This window comes from Chinchilla lanigera, unplaced genomic scaffold (genome assembly GCF_000276665.1).
Source record: "Chinchilla lanigera isolate Chin_1 unplaced genomic scaffold, ChiLan1.0 scaffold00049, whole genome shotgun sequence".
Lineage (NCBI taxonomy): Eukaryota > Metazoa > Chordata > Mammalia > Rodentia > Chinchillidae > Chinchilla > Chinchilla lanigera.
In genome coordinates this window covers 1,418,616-1,434,523 of record NW_004955450.1, presented here as the reverse complement: position 1 = coordinate 1,434,523, position 15,908 = coordinate 1,418,616, and the positions used below count along the sequence as shown (strand labels likewise).

The following is a 15,908-nucleotide window of genomic DNA, read 5'->3' as shown; positions in this document are numbered from 1 at the left end:
TTGCTGCAAGGAAACATCCCTGTCCATACATCTTTGTAAACATATGCTAGTATTTATTTAGAATAGCGTTCCAGAAGAGAAATAGGTGCGTTAAAGGCTTTGTGCTTTAAGCTTTGATCTCTATTGTTCAATGGCCAACACTTGAGCTGTTATACACTCTAACATTTTCTTGATTAATCTAATGGGTAAAAAGATCTTTGTGACCATTCTAGCTCTGACATACCATTTCTGGTTGGCTGATTTAAATCAGGCGTCCCTCGCCCCTGGCCGACAGACAATTACTGGTCTATGGCCTATTGGGAAGTGGACTATACAGCAGGAAGTGAATGGCAGGCAGGGAAGCAGACCTTCCTCTGTGTTTACAGCTACTGGTCTTCACTCCTGTCACTGCCTGAGCTTCTCTTCTGTCAGATCAGCAGTGGTGTTATATTCTTACAGGAGGGCGGACCTTGCTGTAAACTGCATATGAGAGTGATCCTTTGAATCCTCTGAACACTCCCCTCAGGTGTATGGAAAAATTGTCTTCCACTAAACTGGTCTCTGGTGCCAGAATTGGGGACTGGTGATTTAAACAACTTTATGCGTCTTAAATTTTTGTGACACAATTGGCCTACAAGATTATGAGACAAGGAAAGGGTGTCTGTTGTATCTTATTAGTCAGATTTTAATACTCTGGCCTTGATGGCTATTTTGTGATAGATGGGAATTTTGAGAATAGGGGTCACATGATATAGAGGCTGGTACTACCCTCTGTGAATGAGTTTGGAATGAGAAAACAGTCTATCAGAAGAAGCTAAGTAAATCTATAATGGTCCTTTACCCACTGTGTTAGTCTCCTTTCTGTCACTGTGACAAAATACCTGAGAAAATCAACTTAAAAAGGAGAGTGGTTTATTTTGGCTCACAGTGAAGAGATTTCAGTGCATAGTTTCTGGACCCTGTTGCTTTAGGCCTGTGGTGAGGCAGGGCATCATAACTGGAGCACGTGGTGGGAGAGAGATGTCATCTTGGGGTGGCTAGGAAACAGAGAGAAGGACGCAGAGTTTTCACTGTGCCTTCCAGTGACCTTCCCCACCCCATAGGTTCTACTGCTCTTAACAGTGCAAAGAAGCTGGCAACCAGGCCTTCACCACATGGCTTTTGGGGGGACACTTGAGACCAAAAGTACAATACCCACTATGGTTTTGAAATAACACACTTAAAATTCTGACTAGAATTTTAAAATCTTTTTTATTTTTAATTCTTTTAGCTTATAAAAAGAACACAGTAATAATTATTGCTTCTCCTCGGGAACCATGTGATCAAGCCTATATTATGAAAAAAATTTTACCTTTTTAAAAAGATATATGTATCTGTATTGTATCTCCTCTCCTAGGACATTCAAATGGTAGACCAGAGCCAGGGAAACATAGGAAGGAAATTGACTGAACTTATCAACATTTGTTAGTGTCAGTGTATATGGAGGCACTTAGTATAGCTCATATACTAGAAGTTATTTCGAAACAAAATGCATGTTAATGCCAGTTGATACAGTATAATTATACATTCATGTGGGAGGGTGCAGAATAAAGGAGTAATTAGAAGATCATCCTGGGGGAAACCCTGGGGAACAGAGAGTGTTTGAGGGTGGAATGGGGAGAGGAGCTTGAATGATCCGATATGAGTGGGCACTAGTTCAGGAGGCTCCATGGAGTAAGCAGTTCGTAGAAATCAGCATAGAATTCAGCTTTTCCATGTATGTAATGAAAAGCAACACTTCATCTTTTAAAATAGATATTATCTAAAAGAACCTTGACTTCAGAAATATGGGTATTTAGTTTTCACTGACCTTCTAATTTGGAACCCTACAGTCATAGAACTTCAGACTAGAATTGTACAGCTTTTCTTTCCTCAGCATTAGAGAGTAACCGAGAGGTGAGGAAGGTTGTGACTTTCCCAAGAATGCCAGCGAGTGAGAGTGAAGTTAGCAGCAGTGTCACGTTCACAGATGCTTCATGCACAAAGAAGCACATACATCTATTCTGCTTTTTTTTACACACAGCATGCTGTCTGCTGTTCAGATTAGTTTTGGTCTTGATTGATTGATTGATTGATTGATTGATTGTCTTTTTGAGACAGGGTCTTGGTATGGAGTTCAGGCTGGCCTTGAGCTCACTTTGTAGCCCAGGCTGGCCTCGGACTCTCAATAATCCTCCTGCCTCAGCTTCCCGAACGCTGGGATTGCAAGTGTGTGCCACCACGCCTGACTTGTTTTAGTCTTTTTATGCAACACCAGTTCCAGCAAAAAGTGAAATGTCTGCTGAAATGTTTTCTTTCATAGCTATTGGTAGATGTAGTATAATGTTTTTCATTATTTGAGAATTTTACTACTCTTCTAAATTTTCCTATCTTACCTAAATTAAGTGACCCATAAAGTTATATATTAAACTTGACATTTATTAAAGAAAATGTCATATATCCTAATTCAACATATTGAATTAAGGTAGTTTATTATTGTAAACCAAATAAAACTCTTAATGTAGTTAGAGAAATGATAGACATTCACTTAGTTTCAGACTATCCACAAATCTGGGCTTGAAGTTGTAAGGAGATGCCTGTGAATTTTAAATAATTTGAATTATAGTTTCCATAGACTATGCATTTAGAAGATGTCATTCCTGATACTGTATAGTCATCCATCAGTGTGTATGCATATAACTCACTGCTTATTTTGCCTTTAGAACCTTATGCCCAGAGTAGCAGCCAAACTTGATGTTGCCCCGATTTCTGACATCATTGAGATCAAGTCACCTGACACATTTGTGAGAACTATTTATGCAGGTGAGTTCCAAAGGAAGATCATTAATCAGCATTAAATTTAGTAAAAAGTATAAATAAATCTTGGAGATAGGGTTTTAAACAGGCCATACAATTGCTTTAAATGGACCATCTTAAAAGTTTCTGAGAAAAATCTTACTCCAGAACCACCACTGGACCATGACTTAGCATTCTCTCTTGTAAAGCCCAGCAGAGAGCTTTCCTTCCTGTCTGTTGCTCAGTTCATGGAGACTTTTCCAGTGGTCAATAAGAATTAGATTCACATCCAGTACATTTTGTAAGTGGTGCCTGGGAAGCCAACACTTTTTTTTTTCTTTTTAAATAGTATTCTCTTTCTTCTTGCATCTCCTAGTCCCTTTCTTTGTCATTGAGAAACTCATTTCCGTGTCTCTTTGGTGGATTGATTTTTTGCTGAGCACACCGATCTCCAGTGGGGTTGAAGAAAGCAGTGAGCTCTGTTCTTTCTTATTAAAGTTACATGTTAGAGGAGAAATATTTGGTCACAGTTTAGGTCACTCTTAATGTGATTGCTGACTTCTAAGAAATGTGTCATATCCTTTTACAGTCTTGGCACATCTGAATTTGTTCTTTATACCCTTTCCGGTTTTCCCAGGTATCCTCCTTCAGTGTGTGTAGTGGCTCCATCCTCGTTAAGTTGTCGGAACTCACATTCTTAAGTTAGTGATTCTATTGTATTTTAGAGAGGAAAGCTTTGTGGGGAAAGTGTACCTTAATGTTACTGGCTGTTCCGGTTTCTTGCTTCTAGGCGTGTCAGCACCTGTCCTGTTTTTAAGCCATCTAAGGTTGTACAAATGCTCACGTACATATTTCTCAACTGTAATGATCTTCTTTTCCCTCTGTGCAGTAGAGGTAGAAAATAACCGATCCATAGTTGTTTCTGAGGTTTGTTGGGTAAATTCTGAGCAGGAATATGTGTAGTGTTACCTTTCAAGATTGCTTTCTGAAAGACAAATTGTGCATTTCAGGAAATGCTTTATGTACAGTGAAGTGTGATGAGAAGGTGAAGGTGTTTTCTGTCCGAGGAACATCTTTTGAAGCTGCAGCAACAAGTGGAGGTAGTGCCAGTTCAGAAAATGGTAAGAGTTCATTTGGAGCTTTTTGATTGGTTGTTTTGTTTCTTGAGTGTGTGGTTTTTTTTTTTTTTTTTTTTTTTTGGTTCATAGATTGTATTAGAGTAAGAGATGAGCCTCAGGTTAAATTTCTAATACAGAGTATTAGAAACTCATTTGAAAGGATATTCCCAAGGTTTCACAAAAATAAGAAATAATAATTATAATTTATGTCTTCACATTATCTTTTAAGAAAAACAGCTTGAGATTGAATTCAGATATATGATTCACCCTTTAAAGTATTCAATCCAGTGCTTCTCACAGTGTGCTCACAGAGCTGTTATAACCATAACTAAAATCGGTTTTAGAACATTTTCATCACCCAAAACAGAAACTGTGTTAGTCGTCATTGACCATGCCTCTCCCTTTTCCCTGTCAATCTTTCCTCCTTTAGTCACCAGCAATTAACTTAGCTACATTCTGTCCCTATATATCAGCTTATTCTGGACATTTAAAGAATAACTCTCCCTTTCAGTATGTCCTCTGACTAGTGTCTTCCTCACTCCCTCCCCTCTGACCATCTAAGCTTCTAATAACCATCGTTCTACTATTTGCTTCTGTGATAGCAACTGTTTTAGATTCCATATAGGACTGAGATCATATTGTACCTGCCTATTTCATGTAATACAGTGTGCTTCGGGGTTATCAAGGTACAGAATGTAAGTCTTTTATGTGATGGGACAGTATTCAGTTTTGTATGTGTGCACATTTTCTTTAGCCATTGACTCATTCATAATGAACATTTTGGTTGATTCTCTGTCTTGGCTGTTGTAAACAGTGCTACAGTAAACACGAGAATGCAGCTATATCTCTTCATGCTGATTTCATTTCCTTTGAATGTACACCTACTAATAGGATTGTAGGATCATATAGTAGTTTTGTTTTTTATTTTTTTAGGGCCTGTCACATTGTACCATAATGCTATATCAATTTACCTTCCTATCAGCAATGTGTAAGGGTTCATTTTTTTCCCCCCACATCTTCACCAACAGTTGTTATCTTTTTCTTTTAGATAATGGCCATTTTAATAGGAGTGAGATGATGTCTCGTTGTGATTTTGATTTGTGTTTCCCTGATGACGATTCAAATTGCAGTAACTTTGAAACTAGGATAGTTGCTTTGGTCATTTAGAGAGGGGGAGAGCAAGGATCCATTAAGATTCATCTGTTTTTTTGATGCTAAGACTTGTTACTATCATCACTATTTCCTACTATAATACTTGAGTGACTCAACGTAAGAGAAGAATGTTGTAATAGTAAATATATAGAAGGAATTCTATTTTAATGTATATAGCATCTTATTTATACTTTGTAGAGAGATTTTTCTGGTTTTTACAATGAACTCAGAGCATTAAATGATTTCTTAAAAGTCAAACAGCTACTGAGGCAAAGGCGGGAATATTGCCCCCTTAAGTCTGCTGTAATAAAAAATTAGAAGCACAGAAAATTCATAGTAATTAATAACTTAAATTTCATGGAATTAGTCTTTGTGTTTCTCATAAAGTAATTGTGACTTTAGAACTTGCTATCATAGTCATTGTTTTACTCTGTGTGTCACCATATGCAGCACCAAGTTCTTCCCCAGTGGGAATATCAGAGTGGCTTGACCAGAAGCTAACGAAAAGTGATCGGCCAGAGCTGACTGGTGCCAAAGTGGTCGTATCTGGCGGTAAGCACAATGTTAATTTTTTAAGAATGTCATAAACTACAATACTGCGATTTTTTTGTTTGTTTGGGGTTTTTTTGGTATTTGAAAGGAGCATGGACTTCTGTTCAAATGTAAAAGTTGGTAAGTTGCATTATTCCCATTTTACCACTTAGGAAAATGAAATTATGAACAGATGAAATTATGAACAGTTGAGCTTGCTGTTGCACATCTGAGTCACAGGCACCAGGGGGAGCATGGTACAAATCTCATAATTTTGCCGTGGCCTGCCTTGTTATTCTGCCGAGTGGATTGGTTCCGAATCAGAGAAAGCTAATTGAAACCTCGGGACCATCTTGTGTATGATCCTCCCTGCTTCAATCTACTTTTAAGGACTTCTAGGGTTGTACTGTATTGGTATCTGCGTATAACACTGAAAATTTTTTCACATTTGATATCAAAGCTGTTAATATTGCAGAAGACTTGCTTTTTTTTTTTCTATGATAAACTCCTTATTGTTTAAGAAAAGACTTTTTATAGCCTGATGACTAACTTTTTGAAAAATGAGCACTGGCATGATTTTCAATTCTTTTCAAATCAACCCAAACAAAATAACCTTCCAAACAGACTTCTGTGTAATTTGACTTATTTAGTCACTTATTTTTTTATTGTGTATCTGTTCCATGACGAGTTTGTTGCAGAGTTTTGTAGAAACAAAAATGCAAACGCAGATTGTTCTTGGTCTTGAGTTTAAAGTCTATCAGGATGACTTCCTTTCAATTAACTTCATTCAGAGGATATTTAGTTAGTATCTACCATGTATAGAGTTTTGCTAAACACTACAGATAATAGTAATATTCTAGGTAGATATGAATCCTACAATAAGAGTTTTCATTCTAGTGGAAAAAACTTGTAGTAAAGATTACACTGTTGCTTAACTAGTTAATTGCTATAATGTTGAATGCTTTGTAGGAGAGTTGTGGGAGTATCAGGAGAATTCAGTAAAGGTTTTATAGAGGAAGCAGTATGCTTAATGTGGGAGTTATGTAATATGAAAAGTGTCAGATATACATAACAACAAACTTTCTATAGAACGAAATTTATGCTTTTTATATCTTTTTTTATAAAATAAGGTCGTGGTTTGAAGAGTGGAGAGAATTTTAAATTGTTGTATGACTTGGCAGATCAACTACATGCTGCAGGTAAAGATACTTTCCTAGGAGAAAGATGTTACGTTTTTGTTGGAAATAATTTTCTTTACTTGTGCTTAAGTCACTTAAAGGTGCACATTGCTTTGCTTTTTGTGTATTTCAGTTTTTCTCTCTGAAATAATTTTTCTTCGGCCTTCAAGTAAATGATACAGTATTTACTGAGGAGAGGGTGTCATGCACAGACAACATAAACAGATTATAGTACAGGTTTTCTCTTTGATAACAGGCCAAAGCCAAATTTGGCATGGTGGCACACTCTGCAGTCCCAGCTATTGGGGACAGTGAGGTGGGAAGATACCTTCAGCATATGAATTTGGGCCCAGCCTGGATAATATATTGAGACCCTATTTTATTTTTATTTTATTTTATTTTATTTTATTTTGTTTTATTTATTTATTTATTTATTTATTTATTTATTTATTTATTGTCTTTTTGAGACAGGGTTTCACTAAGCAGCTCAGGCTGACCTTGAACTTGCGGTGATCCTCCTTCCTCAGCCTCCTGAGTGCTGAGATTACAGGCGTGTACCACCATACCTGGCTGAGACCCTATTTTAAAACAAACAAAAAAGGATTCAGCCCAATTTAAAATCTGAAGTTAGTGGATGTTAATAGAAGGTATTTTCTTGAAAAATATACTAGTAGTTAGTATTTAGAGTTCTCAATCAGTGAGAAGCTTTTCAAAAATAAGTTCTCTATAAAAACTGTACTATATTGTGTTTTTATTTGCAAAAAGTAAGTGTCTTACTAGCTGAATAATAGAGCCTGAAAAACAATGACAATTTTCCCTCTTAGTTGGGGCTTCCCGAGCGGCTGTTGATGCTGGCTTCGTTCCCAATGATATGCAGGTTGGTCAGACAGGAAAAATCGTAGCACCAGTAAGTATTGCAATAAAACATGCCATACACAATTCTGTGGGGATAAGCCCTGTATGTGTTTGTGAACAGTAATCGCAGTGATTTATGTCTTACTCAATGTTCCTAAGCACTTGGCCATTACCATGGTGAATGTGTCCTTGTCACAAGGTCTCTGTATTTCTTGGTCTTAAGAAAAGGCTTAGCAGTTCTTAAACCCAGAATTATTTCGCAAAAAATTTAAAGTAATACAATATTTCACCAAATGAAGTTGCATCATAACATTAAATATAAAACATACAAAGACAATATTTCATTACTGTCCTTGCATGCATGTAGGCGTGTGTGTGGTGGTGGGCACTACACCCAGGGCCTTATGTTTGTTAGGCAAGCACTGCACTACTGAGCTGCCTCCCAGTCTTTATTTTCTTATTAGGTTGATTTTGTAAATTCACATTGATAACATTTTTTGCCAGAAAGCCTTTAGAGTAGAAAATGAGTAAAACCATGGAACCTGTTTTAAGGAACACAGAATTTGGCATTTGGGACCTGTGAATGACAATTTTAGTTGTATAGCTTCTTGAAGATCTAGTTTCTTTCTGCCTTTTGTCTAGCAGCTTGAATTTCAGAAAGTTCTGATTCATACAGATAAGTGAGAATAGAATATTCTTCAGTTAAATATTTCCAAATTTAGCAAAGTAGAAAATTTTGGTTTCAAAGTTGAATCACTAACAACATCCAATTACTGTTCACATTTCTTAGGTACTATAAGTTTGTGGTGAATGTTACTTTCAGCCAGTTTAAACCTCTATTGCATGAGGAAAGTGTATTTTTTTATGTAATTCAAAACTTTTTGTTTCAAAAGAAGATGTTGTGTATATGAAAAATCATATCTTTATCTTATTCTTTGAAATATTCACTCAAAATTTCAAAATAGCCAAAAATTTTAAGTCTTGGTGTTTGTTTTGAAGTATCAGTTTGAGTCTTTTACCCACTTTTATTTATTCATTTATTGCCCTTTTAAAATGGGTTGTGTTTGTATTGTCTCTTTCTAGGAGTCTTTATATAACCTGAATACAAATTCTTCGTCAAATATTTACTGTGAATATTTCTTCCTGTGTTAGGGCTGCCCTAATTCATTTTCTTTTGATGAGCAGAATTTCTAATTTTGATAAAGTCTGATGAAGCAGTCTTTCTTCTTTTGGTTAATACCTCTAGTGTTATTTAGCTTATTTGTAGTCAGATAAGATCTCAAAACTTAATGTAGGCTCTAAAACTCTTCATAAATTAAGTCAAAACACCATGCGACCTGCTCGCTTGCCGCATCACACGAGTCCCTCCGTGAGAGTGGATTTATTGAGCAGATGGCATGGCATTTAATTAGGTGTGGCACATACATATTTCTTTTGGAAATCTTGCTTATCCAGTTTTATGTGAGTAGACATCTTGAGGCCAGATTTTATAAAAGATCTACCTTTTTAATAAAAAATATTTCTATTAGAAATTCAGGTATATACACTGAGGTGGCAGACAAAAGTTCCATTGATAGAAAGAGAGCATTTGTGGTCATTTAATAGACTAGCAGAGTGGCAGGGAGTGACTGGTGGCATCTTTCTTGTGTTGGAAATAAATTTCATACAATCAGCTTTATTCACCATTACTCTTATGAGGAGAGAGCTACTGAATTTCTTCATAAGGAAGTAAATATATTAAATGCTTTCAAATCTTTAATGTGAATCATACAACCCTCCAGAGACTCGGATTTATTAACTAGGGGTTAGGCATGGATATGTGTATATTTGTGCATGAGCATGCACACATGTGTATGTTTAAGGCTGTAAAAATTTTTTTGGAAACACTGTCAGTTTTATAGAAAACTTGCAAGTACAGAATAAAAAAATTTGTTTTTAATGAACTACTTAAAAGTAAGTTGCTGAGTTGGTGCCCTGTCATCCCCAAATACTGTATGTCCTACAGAACGTTCTCCTACATAACCACAGTAGTTTTTAAAATCAGAACATTAACATTGATACATCATATAGGTCCTATTCAGATTTTGCCCATTATCTCAATGTCTACTATAGCAGAAGGATCTAGTTTAGAATTGTACATTTCACCTATGTCATGTGTCCTTAAATTTAGTTTCTCAATTTTACTTTTACTTCCTTTGTTCTGTATTTAGAATCACTGACTGCTCTGTAATTTCTAATATATTGTTAAGTTGATCCAGGTGCTTTCTTGTATACTTTTTAATTTAAAGTTCTAGATTTACATTTGATTGTTTTCAAAATTTTTATTTTTCTGCTGAGATTTATTGTCTGTTAGTCATTACAGATGTATTTTCCTCTCCATCTGAGAGGTACTAGCTGCTTTAAAAATCCTTGGGTGCTAATTTCCAAATCTGGATCATTTCAGGACTAGTTTCTCCTGTTATATTTCACATTTTCCTGTTTCATGATGCATACAGTACAATGGTTCTCAAATTTTATATCTCAGGACTTCTTACTTTGAAAAGTCAGTGGAGCCTCCTATTATCCTATCGATACTTACTGTGTTAGAAATTAAAACTGAGAAAATAAATACTTGTTAATTCATTTGAAAACAATAGTAAAATCATTACATAACATTTTAATGTCTTCTGAAAGAAAAAGAAATTTAATGGGAATAATGGTATTTTAAAATGTTTTTTTGGGGTGGGGATTTAGCTCTGCAGCATAGCACTTGTCTGGCAAGCATAAGGTCCTGAGTTCTGTTTCTGGTACCAAAAGAAAAGGGTAAATAAAATAATAATAATAAGATAAAGTGGTTTTTGGCTTGATAGCTAGCTTAATAGGTTCTTATTAGCTCGATCCTTATTTATGCTTCCAGTGTGTTCTGTGAGATGTGATATATAATATAGTGACTGCTTAAGTTTTTAAAAATTTATTATAGTAAAAGACACATGATCATTAGTCTCCCTCAGAATACTTCTGCTCAGTTCAAACTTATTGCATCATTCTTGCTATTTTGTAAAGCAGTTTTGGAAGTCCACTTTTATGAGTGTCTTTAGTTGTGCTGTTCTGGCTGCCTTGGTATCTCAAATTGAATCAAAATGACTTTTCATGGTCATTTTGACTTTGAGGAAAAGCCAGAAGTCCTATGGTACCAGGTTCAGTGAATAAGGTGAAAGAGGGCACAGTAACATTTTTACAAGCCTGCCTTCATTTTCGATGTCATGCGGCAGCAGCATTCACCATATTTTTTATTAAACCTTATAAAAACACTTACGAAAGAGAACTTCAGAACTGCTTCAGAAACTAGTCCTGAAATGATCCAGTGAGAACAAAGGGTAACTGTATTACCAAGCAAGGGGAAGTATTTTGAGTGGGATTAATGGCAATTTGTCTTTCACTGTAATACACTTTTTTGGGGAGTACTGGAGATCAAACTCAGGACCACGCACTTGTAAGCACTGCACTGCTGAGATATATACCAGGCCCCTGTAATAAATGTTTTTAATTTAAACATTCGCTATATATTTTGATCATACCCTGAATATTGGTTTGATTGGACAGTATGAAGAAAATCTAGCACTTACACAGTTAGATAGTTGGAAAAGAAAAGAGTATTAAATAGTAGCTTTTTCAGATAATTATGCGTATTCCTAATGCTACACCCAAACTTGACACACAGTAGTTTTGTTACAGTTTATTTTGTGGTGTAGAATCTGAAACCATTTCAGTGAATCTTTCCAACTCTTACATAAAAATCCATTGGTCTGTATTACATTTTGAGTGGGTCTTTTACTGTTGTGTGACATCATGTGCTTAGAAAATGATGGTTTACTGAATTATGTAGGTCTTTCAGATGTGGACACATTCATCATTATCAAAAGACCACATTCGGTAGTATCACCACTCACCTCATTAGAAGAATCTGTAGAGCTTGTAATCATGGATGCAAGATATTTAGAAATATAATTATCACCTTTTTAAAGCTCAAATTTTGACCTTGACAATGAATATATTACTAGTTTTAGTACTAGTTTCAGCATTGACAGATTTATTTTCAATAAAGTATTTTTTAAAGCCACAAATGTCTATCAGTTGTTCTGTACAGTAAAAATGATGTTTCACCAAAAGTGGCCAGTTCAGCCTGAAACTCCAACCATCACATACTTTTCTCACGGTCATCACTGTGTGTTGATGTGAGTGGAAGTATCTTCTCTTACTTCATGATTTGTCACACAGAATATTAAAGATTTGAATGTCCAGAAGTTAGGATTGACTGGAATCAATAATTCTCACTGCCCCATCAAGGACATTCTTAAGGGAAGTGGCTTTTTTTTTTTTTTTTTTTTTTTTTTTAACTGAGTATGTGGCTGTGGAGAATACTCTGACATTGAGTGCAGTTTGGTGCCCTGCCATGATTCATGCTAAGGGAATAGCAGTTTTACTGCCATTGTTTTTATACCATCAGTTCAGGGGCAATGCAGTTTGTCCAGGATAAACCCCAAGACTCAAGAAGTTATTTAGCATGCTGAATGTGTCAGCATCTCATAAGTTTCTTATCAAGCATTCATATAGCAGAATTTTTCAGGACCAGGGTGTCACTCATTGGGGGAACACTTGCCTAACATATGAGCCCCTGGGTTAGATCCCCAGAGACTCCCCCTCCAATTTCTTCAGTGATTAGTTGGGGTTAACTGGACAAATAAAAGTAAAACAGCTAACCCAGTCATGTGTCTAGATTGTCTGTTATGCAGAAGTACAGTTCTGTAGATGAGATGGTACTTAGTGTTCATGTTTACAGCCAGATCTCTTATTCAGTAACTGTCACTGGAAGTGTCAGCGCCATCATTTCTTGTGCTGGTTTTTCATCTAGCAGGCACTGAGCAACATCACTTTCCTTAGTCTTCACCTTTATTAGTAGTTACGATCTTCTCTGGACAATGAAATACCACTTGATGTTTCAGTGACTTTTTCCAGTTTGAAAAGCTTAGTTGAACTGCTTTTGAACTCATCACATCTTTCTTTAAAATAAAATCCAGTTTATTTCCTCTAAATTCTGAGTGGCTAATTTCAAAATGACTGTCATTTCTCTTGTCTAGGAAACAGTAAGGTAATTGCTAGCATGTATAAGCCAAGAGAAAGGTAACTTTCATCAAATTGTCACAATTTTTTTTCTAATTTCACACAGTATTTCTTAGATTCCTCTTTCCCATCAGTTACAGAATTGTTACCAGTTTTGTTTTCAGCATTTTTAAACATAGATATTCCAGGTGTGAGTTGAAAAAGTGAATTATCTTCATTTCAACATGAATAATGTCAAAATCTAAAATAATAATTTTACAGAAAATTTTAAATGAATGAAAGTTTCAAGAAAACAATTTCAGGGGTCTGGGGATATAGCTTGCCTGCCTGGCAAGCGCGAAGTTGTGAGTTTGATTCCCGGAACCAAAAAACAAACAATTTAAATGCCCTACTTTACAAGAAAACAAGGTGTCTTTGTGTTTCCTTACGCACATGAAGAAATCTCTGGGACTTCAAATACCGATTTATTGGACAGTAATGCAATTAACAGAAATTACAGCAGTTATAATTAAGAGCACAAACTACTTTATTATACTGAGAACAAACTGAGTTAATCTCTGTGGACACACATGTGCCTAAAATGTCCTAATACAGATTTTAGGAAATATAAAAACACAGTTGCAGACCTATTGGCCATCAGAGTGCTGAATTCCTAAAAGTCATATAGCCTCTGAAAAGTTCTTTTACATTTACACATGAGAAAATGAGAGAAAAATGGGCAAATGTCCTGTAAATTTTAGGATCAAACTAGTTGCTGACTCCCTGGGGTCTTGAGGCTAAACTGTATTTTGAGAATCATTGGTCTAATACTTTTGGATTATATTGTAGAGACATTAAGTAGTATGTTGTAGAAATTGTGAATTGGCTTGTATTTGTTAAGAATATTATTTTGGTTTGTTTAGCAGACAGTTAATATGGCTGAAGTCAAACTGCAAACTGTTTGCTTTTTCCTGTTTAGTTCTTTTTGTCCTAACCCATGACTTAACATCCAGCTCATATGTGCCCAATGCTGGGCTCAGCCAGTCTGGAGTGGAGTTCATATGCACAGTTTGCAATTCTCCCCCCATAGTATCCATTTTCTGGAATTTTTCCCTCTTTCCAGCTGATAAGGCAACTGCAAATACTGTCTCCTCTGTGTTTTTCTCCAGCAATAAGACTGCAGGTTTTCATCTAATGAGGTTGCTGCTTTCTGATTGGCTTTCATTCTTGTGGGGCTCTGCAAAAGGCTCACATGAAAAGGGGAAAGATGCTGGGCTTGTACCAATAGGCCTCTCTTACCTCCCTGCAGGACTCTGTCTCTTCAGATCCTACCTGTCTGGGTTGATCTCCAAGGTATTTAAACAGTTGCTATCTGTGTCTTAGCCAGGATTTAGAGTTGTTTTAGCAGGAGATAAGCCTGTTACAAGCTGTTCCCTCAGGGCCATATGCCCGAGTCCTGAGGCCCCAAATTGAATGCATTACCTCATAGGGTTCTGACTGGTATGAAGTTAGGTCATTATCTCTCTGAAGAATATCTTAATTAATACTACTTAATATTGCATTAGGCTTTTGGCAGCCATATCTCAACTGGCAAGAATTACACTTGCAGACATCCAAAATATCCCCTACCAACTACCCCACTTGAATTGCCTACCATTAAACCACACTTCCCTCACCCAGCACTAACGCAGTATTTCTTAGTTTTTAAAGCAGAACACAGCACTTTCATTTATCTTTGTTTAATTTGTATCTGAAACCTCTTGACTCACTTGAAGCTTGATTTCTTTTCCTCACTTTCCTTCCAACTTTATGTTAGAAGATCCGATGTTGTTTTATTGCCATTCTGTAATATTTGTGGGAAACATCAGTACTGTTCTTTCTGAATGGTAATTAGTAAAGTTTTTTATTAGCAAAATAGTAATGTTACTTTTAAAAATCAATTATTTGAGGAAATATCTAATATCCAAAGGATGTTAGGAATTTGGGTATGTTTTTAAATGCTTCTTTGACATTCATAATTTATATGTATGAAAGATTATTGAACACATATGCATGGGACAGTTCATAGTATCCTCTGGATTCATGTTTCCTGTAAGAATTGAGACTCAGTAGTTGAAAACTAGTCAGTCCATAGCTCACTGTTTTGACATCTTTTTTTTTAAAATTTTTTTACTTTTGGTACCAGGAATCGAACTCAGGACCTTGCACTTGCCAGGCAGGTACTTGTGCCACTGAACTATATCCCTGGCCCATATTTTGTTAAAATTTTTAAATTTTTTATTTGGAAATAATTTCAGACTTAACAAAAGGTTGAATTTAAAAATAATACAGTGTATATATGTGCTTATACACATTGACTTTTTCCTGAACTGTTTGATAGTGACATTATAGCTCTTTACTCCTACTACCTCATGGCATGTTTCTCTTACATAACCCAAGTACAGTTGTTTTGTATTTTAATTTTGTCACTTCATATTCCAATTCAAAATTTCCACATTTTAATATTATAATTTTATCAGTTATCCTAATAATATTCATTACAGTCATACCTCTCCACTGTAGGAGGAAGTACTGCATGCAGTTACTGCATCACGTTAGCTTTCCATCTCTTGGTTGTGGTAGGGGTGGTCTTGGTTCTTAGTCACCACAGTCTAACTCGAGTCCTCTACAACCTACTCAGTGTGCCTGCCCCAACCCCCAACCCCTGCCTATAGCAGCCAGACTTGGCCTTGAATGGTCTTGAGGAAATTCAGGTGAAAGGTAGATCGATATTGAAATGCTATGTTGAAACTAGGAGAAAGATCTTGAGTGAAATTTGGTGTAGTTCTGTTTGCTGGATGTGGACTGCAGATTTGGCAGTAGGTTTTCTAGAAGCCAGTTCATATTGGGAAAGAAAATCAGTGCTCTGATTTACAATGCCCTAAAGGTAAACAAGCTAATTGCACATGGGAAGTGTCCTTAGGCCTAATGCCAAGATTGGAGAGATCTATGTCCCTTGAGTTCTTATAAAGAGGACACTGTTGATTGACATTCTCAACAATGCCCTTCCAATAAATAGGACAGTGGTTTCATAGGACTGTTTTTATAATGCCCCTCCATGTGGGCCAATTGCCTAAAATTAAGTGCATTTCTATGAGGGGCAGAAATCATTTGGTTTTGTGCCTGTTGTTCATGATTATGCTAGGGTAAATTGCACATTGAC

At 36.1% G+C, this 15,908-nt stretch overlaps 1 protein-coding gene across 1 annotated transcript in view; it reads left to right on the top strand.

Moving 5' to 3' along the window:
• The window catches only part of Etfa (electron-transfer-flavoprotein, alpha polypeptide), a 59,066-nt gene that overhangs the window by 17,068 nt on the left and 26,090 nt on the right, over window positions 1–15,908 (top strand). The window contains exons 5-9 of the mRNA XM_005393471.2: window positions 2,721–2,820; window positions 3,804–3,914; window positions 5,514–5,615; window positions 6,725–6,793; window positions 7,597–7,679. Coding sequence (XP_005393528.1) covers window positions 2,721–2,820; window positions 3,804–3,914; window positions 5,514–5,615; window positions 6,725–6,793; window positions 7,597–7,679 — 465 coding nt within the window. The remainder of the gene's footprint in view (window positions 1–2,720; window positions 2,821–3,803; window positions 3,915–5,513; window positions 5,616–6,724; window positions 6,794–7,596; window positions 7,680–15,908) is intronic.